At 35.5% G+C, this 9,392-nt stretch overlaps 1 protein-coding gene across 1 annotated transcript; it reads right to left on the bottom strand.

The window, feature by feature from the left end:
• Positions 1-4,186: 4,186 nt before the first annotated feature.
• Positions 4,187-8,431, bottom strand: LOC106476035 (homeobox protein Hox-D4-like). The gene is made up of 2 exons (XM_013936704.2): positions 7,053-8,431; positions 4,187-6,648 (listed from the first exon to the last, which is right to left on the bottom strand). Exons 1-2 carry the CDS (start codon positions 7,615-7,617, stop codon positions 6,272-6,274), a joined length of 942 nt encoding a protein of 313 aa, XP_013792158.2. The 5' UTR covers positions 7,618-8,431; the 3' UTR covers positions 4,187-6,271.
• Between the last annotated feature and the right edge of the window lie 961 nt (positions 8,432-9,392).

The raw sequence follows: 9,392 nt of genomic DNA, 5'->3' as shown, positions 1-9,392 counted from the left end.
ACTTGCTGTGGTTTGTTGATGTTTATTGACAAAAAGTCATGATACCTAATAAAAAAAATGAAATCAAAATTGACGGCCAAACTGGTAGCTACACTTATAGCATGGATAAAAATTTTACAGCAAATGCTCCTTCATTAATTAGCCAGTTTGTTTTACTCACCATCATGTCATTATTTAAGCCTATAACAGCTCCGTATACAGTATGAAATCATGTCATTAGTTAAGCCTATAACAGCTCCGTATACAGTATGAAACTATGTCATTAGTTAAGCCTATAACAGCTCCGTATACAGTATGAAATCATGTCATTAGTTAAGCCTATAACAGCTCCGTATACAGTATGAATCTACGTCATTAGTTAAGCCTATAACAGCTCCGTATACAGTATGAAATCATGTCATTAGTTAAGCCTGTAAAAGCTCCGTATACAGTATGAAACTACGTCATTAGTTAAGCCTATAAAAGTTCAGCATACATTATAACATCGCGTCATTAGTTAAGCCTATAACAGCTCCGTATACAGTGTGAAATCATGTCATTAGTTAAGCCTATAACAGCTCCGTATACAGTATGAAATCATGTCATTAGTTAAGCCTATAACAGCTCCGTATACAGTATGAAATCATGTCATTAGTTAAGCCTATAAAAGCTCCGTATACAGTATGAAACTACGTCATTAGTTAAGCCTATAACAGTTCAGCATACATTATAACATCGCGTCATTAGTTAAGCCTGTAACAGCTCCGTATAGAGTATGAATCTACGTCATTAGTTAAGCCTATAACAGCTCCGTATACAGTATGACATCATGTCATTAGTTAAGCCTATAACAGCTCCGTATACAGTATGACATCATGTCATTAGTCAAGCCTATAACAGTTCAGCATACAGTATAACATCGCGTCATTAGTTAAGATTTTTGTAATTTTAATTTCTTAGTTTTATTATTATTACTGAAGTTTCTCGATTCGATTTTTACAGAAGATTTAACTTTATTTATTTATTTTTTCCTGTTTCCATGTGTTTTGTTAAGTGACAGAGGGAGTAGCTGTGTCAGAGTAGGTTTAAAATGTTGCTTTCTTTGTATTACATTTAACATTGTTATATTTTCATTACAAATCCAATACAATTCAGATATTAATGTAATTTATTATTCTGTGTCTTTCTAAACATTAGTTTTTTGGCTGTACTCTTGGTAACGTCTTGTTACTTGACACTATATGTAAACAGTAACGTGTAGTAATTTATCTCAGATTCCACTCTCCTATAAAGTTACACTGTCGGAAATGTTTAATTGGTCACAAGACATTTTTAGGAAGGACTGTGTAAAGTTTTACTTATACTGATGTTAAAACAAATATTAAATCTACTACAGTACTTGAAGCTAACCCTAGTGTTTGTATGTGAGGTGTACTCTGTTATTTCTTTATTTGTAACTTTCATTAACGGTATTAGTTAGAATATTTAATGAATCTCATTTGATTACTTTTTAGGTATTTTTTATTACTACACTTTCATTATAGAGATTTTTTCCCTTTTTATCTTAGTACGTGTACTTAGGCCTAACTTAAGTTTTTATGCTAACCGAACCTCGTGAGTTATTATTGGGATTATGATCGAAAGTACCGTTATCAGCGAGAATACTCAACTAATGAAACAATGCATTCATTACCAGGTTGATTTTTAATTTCGCTTTAAGTAAATTGTTTGCTATATTCAGAAGTTAGCTTTAACCATATTATTACACAAATCAAAAGGCTTAACTATACTAGGTATATATTAGCTCAAGAGTTATTCAGGGAATCAGTGAAAAAAATCAAATCGTCCATTTTAGTATTATATTTAGTCAACATTTAATTACTATGCTCCTTTGAGATTCCTGTTATGAGCAGCTACTAAAGAAACTCTCGTGCGATTTTAAAATCAAACAGCCTTTTACCGCTCAGTTAAGGCTTAGCGCAGTTTCAACATGGTGTTTAACCCTTTATAAAACTTTTTTTTACACTTTCACACAAACTCAGCCAGTAGTAAAATACGCGTGAAGATATTTTTTACTGTAGTTCTTGAGATAGTTGTGTACTTACTGAGATAGTTGTATACTTATTGAGATAGTTGTGTACTTACTGAGATAGTTGTGTACTTATTGAGATAGTTGTGTACTTACTGAGATAGTTGTGTACTTACCGAGATAGTTGTGTACTTACTGATATAGTTGTGTACTTACTGAGATAGTTGTGTACTTACTGAGATAGTTGTGTACTTACCGAGATAGCTGTGTACTTACCGAGATAGTTGTGTACTTACTGATATAGTTGTGTACTTACCGAGATAGTTGTGTACTTACTGAGATAGTTGTGTACTTACTGAGATAGTTGTGTACTTATTGAGATAGTTGTGTACTTATTGAGATAGTTGTGTACTTATTATGGGCGATTCTTTTCCTCACTTTTAACTCGATTCGTTTCATTAGCAAATCAGTACTTTCACGAAAACCCATCACCCCCTTTCTGTAATCAAGCAGTCTGATGTTATTTTTTTATTTCAATTGGCTGGTGCTAATGGTGTAAAAATGTTTTTCATTTGAAAGTTTTTAGTAGTTAACCATAATAAAATCTTTAAAATTCCTACTTATTACCTAAAAAGGAAATGCTGTAAACATGATGTTACTATGGTACCTAGGAACATGTTATTATTAGGTAAAAACATGATGTTACTATGGTAAATAAGAAGATATGAATATATGAGAACATATTTCTATGATAACTAGGAACATGCTACGATTATCTGTGAACATGGCGTTGTTATGGCAACCTGGAGCAAATTATGATTAGCTGTAGGCATGATGTTGCTATGGTATCTAGGAACATGATGTTGCTATGGTAGCTTGTAAACATGTTATGATAAACTGTGAAGAGGATGTGTTTTGATGTGACGAGAACCGAATTAAAAGTTTTATTTATTTTCTGACTGATTGATAAAATAATGAAACGTCTACTAGTAAAACCAGACCTATTCAACCGAAGAGTCGGTAGATGAAAGACAAGTCACGTGAAGAGTCCAGTAAATAGAAATACTTCAGTGTACATCAACTAACAAACATGTAGACAGTACCGGGTGAAAGCTAACACTACATAAGTGTTGTTCACGGTAAATTGCCTGAAGAAGAGTCAACTGTACAGCATTTTCTTCAAAGCAGATGGCGAGTTTATAAGCAGGTGTTTTCCTTCAAGTGAAAACAATTAGTAATACAAGTTTCGTTTGTTGTTTTGATGAAAAAAAATAATATTTTCCTCATCATTTCTTCACTATTTAAGTTAATCTTACTGAACCTCGTCATGTTCTTCATCCTGGAAACTTTCTCATAATTCTTAAAGATCACTTTTTCTCTCAGTTTCTTGTTGTTGTGTTTGTGTTGTTGTGATTTGAAGTTTTGTTTTTTTGGCGAATTAGAAAAGTGTTTAGAATCTCTTCGGTTCAACTTGTACTAGTGAAAGTTTCTGTAAGTCACGTAATCCTCTAGAACCACACCTTTTCGTGTGCTGACAGTCAATTGTTATTGGTATATATTTAATAACACCTATATCATCAAACATTTTGTATAGGGTTTTGAGTCCTAGGCTAGGATATCGTCGGAACATTTAGGACTAATGAAGCTCTAAATCCACTGACAAGAATTTTCCCAAGCACGAGCTGGTGTAGAATTTACATAGACGAATCCTTCTCAGAATGACAACACAGACAAGTGACATTGATGTACGAGATACCAAACTTTTACTGGAACGCTCGGATTTGTCTAGGACGTGCTTGTGGCGTCTGCAGCCGAGCTTTTTCTAGTGTTGACTGACATTCAAAACGTAGGTCTTTCGTCTGTTCGTCCCTACGATATGTCCACGTTGAAATAAAAAATATAGCATAGTTCTAGAGCATAGCAAGAACCAATGAAATACTGTTTTGTCAAAATTGTTTGAAGTTTTAGCGTTATAAAGCTACGCGAGGCAGTTGTCAGTTTATTTTTAAGAGCAAATTCACAGCGGAGTAATACTGTTAAGTTGCTTTTATCGAACTACACAATCAGTAGGAGTAAATGATGTGAAACGTCCTTGTCTATAAATATCCATACGCACAGACTAATTATTATATATACATGCATACTTATTGAAACAATTAAATTTTAAACAAGACAACAGCAAATCAAAGCGTGTTTATTTGTCTTATACAACAATACAGCCAGAGATCTTTAAATAGAAGGTCACAACAATTGTTAAAAAACAAATCAGGAGTTAACTAAAAGTGCGGAGGAAAGTGACTACGTGACCTGGTTGACCAATAACAATACAGCTTACACTGGTGGCATGTATGTCTCGTACCTACTCAAGACTGAACCCGGATCTGTACAAAAGAACGTAACTTGTGGAAAACTTTGATTTTTTATCAAACACTTCATTTGATAATTAAGAAACCTATTATTAGATTCGCTTGAGAATATAACTTCATTAGAAAGGTTGACTTTATGTTAAATTTTGGTTTCAAAAGTTGGTCTTTGTTGCTTAAGTTCAATTTTGTAAATTTTATGGAAAATTCGCTTGTAAATAACTTAAGGTTTACACCAATTTTCTTTCATTGTGATAGTTAAACAAGTTAGTTCTAGCGTATATTTTAATTACGTTACTAGAAAATTAGGCTTAAAAATAAATGATATTATTTTTTAATTTAAAGTGTGTTGTAAAGCTCCGACTCGTGACTATAAAAATAGAGCATATTTTTTTGCTGTCGCCTGTACTAGTTCGTGGAATGTATCGTTTCAACATGGCCAAAACATGGCCCTTTAATTATGTTTTCTTGCATATTTGTTTGATCCTTTCTAGAAGATTACAACCAACACAACATCTACTTCCAACCAACCAGTTCCATGACGGAAACAACCAAATCTTATTTTTCAATTCCAACCACAAGGGGCGCTGTCAGCTGCAATAAACAAGTCTAGAACAAGAACCTGGACTGCTTTTCCAACGCTAACTCATCAAAGTAATGACCTGCAATGAATATAAATTAAGGAAATACTATACATACACTATAATAAACATAATATTTAACATATAATCTTGATCATTTTTACATATTTTACCTTTAGCGGACACGAAATTAAGATCTCATTATTACAGAGCTAAATGGTTCTCGTAGTAACAGTTGACAAGAAAAAAAATATATAAATACGGGAGTATGAAGAATACTGCCGTTTCTCTTATCTTATGGGAGTATGAAGAATACTGCCGTTTCTCTTATCTTATGGGAGTATGAAGAATACTGCTGTTTCTCTTATCTTATGGGAGTATGAAGAATACTGCTGTTTCTCATATCTTATGGGAGTACAAAGAATACTGCTGTTTCTCTTATCTTATGGGAGTATGAACAATACTGCCGTTTCTCTTATCTTATGGGAGTATGAAGAACACTGCTGTTTCTCTTATCTTATGGGAGTATGAAGAATACTGCTGTTTCTCTTATCTTATGGGAGTATGAAGAATACTGCTGTTTCTCTTATCTTATGGAAGTATGAAGAATACTGCTGTTTCTCTTATCTTATGGGAGTACAAAGAATACTGCTGTTTCTCTTATCTTATGGGAGTATGAAGAATACTGCTGTTTCTCTTATCTTATGGGAGTATGAAGAATACTGCTGTTTCTCACATCTTATGGGAGTACAAAGAATACCACTGTTTCTCTTATCTTATGGAAGTATGAAGAATACTGCTGTTTCTCTTATCTTATGGGAGTACAAAGAATACCACTGTTTCTCTTATCTTATGGGAGTATGAAGAATACCACTGTTTCTCACATCTTATGGGAGTACAAAGAATACCACTGTTTCTCTTATTTTATGGGAGTATGAAGAATACTCTAGCTTCTTTCCTCGGTCAGTAATTAAATCTACAAGTGTAAAGCTAAATACCCTGAGTAATACAAGTCAACGTGAGAGCCTCAAATATATATATAAAGCAGAAAATGCTCACTTGTCAACCTTAGTTGTTGAATGCATGACCCCAACAGTGACCTGGTTAAATATATTTACAAAAAATAAAGACACACAAATGATGTCACAACTCATTCAGGATGTCAAATTAAATTAAACTACGACGTTGGTCAAATTTTTCATCTATAAAACAAGTTCACAGAACATTTGGCCGAGTACAGAGTGACCTGTTACATGAAAGACTGTTATTAACCCACGTATCCCGTACACAACGCGGTCCTCTTCGTATTTCACGTTACATCAGAGTTCTGTTAAGCCGTAGTCAGATTTTGAGTCTAGTTGTGTTGTCTGAGGAAGAAGTCGTCCTAGTTGTTGTTGTATGTGGTTCGAAAGGGGTGTCAGGTTGTTCAGGGATTCTACGTGTTGGTTTCTTTTCTTCACATTTTTCGTGTTAGGAAGTTTGTTGTCTTTCTTCCATTTCATCCGCCGGTTTTGGAACCAGATTTTTATCTGCCTCTCTGACAAACATAGCAAGTGAGCTATCTCTATCCGTCTCCGCCTTGTAAGGTACCGGTTGAAATGAAACTCCTTCTCCAGCTCCAAGATCTGATGTCTCGTGTAAGCTGTCCGTTGCCTCTTGGTCTCCAGGCCGGGAGAGAAATTACCATTGTCTGTTCCTGAAAGAAAAGATTACAGAAAACTTAACGACAAGAGCACGAACAACACACACGGTGGGCGACCGAGCGTTGTGAAACCTTCAATTCATTCGTGTCTATTGTACCAATAACCAGAAATTCAACTCTTAAAACTAATTGGAAAGTTAGCTATGTACACGAGGTCCCCCTGGGAACATAACGTTAGCGTCTCCTTGATCTTTAGAGCACCACGGTTAAATGAATGTGTCCCCTGCTATGGTTACCCGGAACCACACGGTTTTAAAGGTATAGATAAGAGGGTGGCGTCTTCGCTAATGTTTTACTATGTTGGTAGCAACCGAGTAATTCATTAAACTGCACGGTAGGTTCTCGTCGCACGTGACTTCCCGAGATAAAAACAAAAATCCTGTTGATAAAGTTCCTACCTGTGCCGAGGTGGGCTTTTTTCATCCAGGGGTAGATAACCGGCTGTCCCGTCGTCGACGCGTTACAGTCGGGACTTTTTTCGGTAAACCCTTGCTGCTGATTAGGTGACGAGGTACGGGCCGCTACTGGCGGAGACGCCGGCGATCTATAAGGGTGTTGCGGCTGCCCTTGCAAGGCACGGTTCGGGCTGTCGGTAGCCGGAGTCGGGTTAACTATGGAACTCCCACTCGTTGGCCCGTGAACGTTCTGCGCGAGAGAACAGGGAGGCCGGTAGTAATGAGGAGAGTTTCGATGATTTGTGTAGCCACCGCTGTTGTCGAGGCCATAATTCACAGACGTGTGCTGGCCGTTAAAACAATACGGATGGTTGTAGTAGTTACTTTCCATGTAGCTTGTTTGTAAATATTCTTCACTTGGTGGAAATTTCGGCTCCGCGTACGGAGGAGAGTTCATCAAAAACGAACTCATGATCATTAATTTTTGGGGGAATTGGATGGAAATAATTTTTCTTCGGAGTTGTCGTTTAACTGTGCTTTGACTCCTCCTTCCTCCAGAAATTAACATATCACATGACCTGTAGCAGCCAATGACGCCGTCTAACGTTGACACACGTGCTTACGTCACAATGCTAGTTGACAGAGATAGATTAGTGCAACATGGCGAGTGCGGACTACCTGCGAGAATGCACTGGTTTACTTTTATAATTCCACCAGATTTAGTATGGAGTAACAACTGTTAAAATATGTTCCTTAATGAATGGAAAAAAAATGTTGTAGAGTTATTGTTTAGAACCGTGAGCCACGTGTCTGGGGGATAGAAACAGACTGGTCGTTAAGACGAATGCCAATTAGCCTATAAAATCAGCGTTGAATGGTCGCTTAATTATTCCGCTGGGCATCGTTTACCGAAAAGCTCGTGCATTCAGTTCATCTTGGATTTGTTCTATTGGAAATCTTGTGTTTGACTGTAAGTATTTAGTAAAGTATAAGTCTTAAATGTGGAATCAAAGTCCATCAGGTTAAAGATACCTCTCCAGACAGCAAACTCTGCGTGTTTTATGCGATTTGATGGGAGAACACAAGCTATCCATGTAAGTGGATCCGACCAATAAGATCACTGCGATCTTTTATTTGCGTAGGAAAGGTCGATTATCTAAGGAGGTTATTTATGAAACTTATGTTATACTCAGTCTAGCGTATACCATTTATGTGTTTGTATATTAGTAGAAACTCCAGTCTTGATCTTACAATCTTGTTACGGTTACTAAGAACATAAACCTAGTTACAGAAACTGTCTTATCCACTCTCGTTCAAGTTTATCAAACAGCTTTACGTAAAGATAACTCTGTTTGTGTACAACAGTGCTATTTTTACAAGCTAATTCTGGGCACACAAATACACCAAGTTAGGTTATTATCATTACTAGACTAAACACGTGACAAAACACCGACAGTTTCTCATTCAGACAGGCGATGTGAAGTTGATTTGTATGAATTGATCTTTCTTGAAATCAAGTTTTTTTTGTACTTATAGAATAACTCGAACTAGTTTAAAGAAGCTCGGTATATTTTATGTAAAATATTCTCTGTTATTTATTGTTATTTTCACTATCAGTATTGGATAAAATGTTTAATATATATATATATCATTATATCACCTTTATATATATATATTTTATACTTCATGAGAGAGATTGTTAGTTTAATATGTATATATATATATATATTTAGGACTGGTTGTTATTAAATCCTAAAAAATGTCAGGATATCAAACTAGGATAATCCTCAACTTATATCTTAGATTAATACAATGACAGGATAGATAGGATAATCCATAAGTTATAACCTTGTCTAATGCAATGACAGGATAGCGAGGATAACCCATAAGTTATAACCTTGTCTAATGCAATGTCAGGATAGCTAGGATAATCCACAAGTTATAACCTTGTTTAATGCAATGAAAGGATAGCTAGGATAATCCACAAATTGTAACCTTGTCTAATGCAATGTCAGGATAGCTAAGATAATCCACAAGTTATAACCTTGTCTAATGCAATGTCAGGATAGCTAGGATAACCCACAAGTTATAACCTTGTCTAATGCAATGTAGGGATAGCTAGGATAATCCACAAGTTATAACCTTGTCTAAAGCAATGTCAGGATAGCTAGGATAATCCACAAGTTATAACCTTGTCTAATGCAATGACAGGATAGCTAGGATAATCCACAAGTTGTGTGTTCAACTACACACTACATCACCTAATGATTGTTTCTGTAATAATGCAATGACAGGATAGCTAGGATAATCCACAAGTTATGTGGGGAAGATAAATGATCCTTA

Source organism: Limulus polyphemus, unplaced genomic scaffold, assembly GCF_000517525.1.
Source record: "Limulus polyphemus unplaced genomic scaffold, Limulus_polyphemus-2.1.2 Scaffold9676, whole genome shotgun sequence".
Taxonomy (NCBI): domain Eukaryota; kingdom Metazoa; phylum Arthropoda; class Merostomata; order Xiphosura; family Limulidae; genus Limulus; species Limulus polyphemus.
Note: the sequence above shows the minus strand (reverse complement) of the source record. Positions and strands in the feature narration are given on the sequence as shown.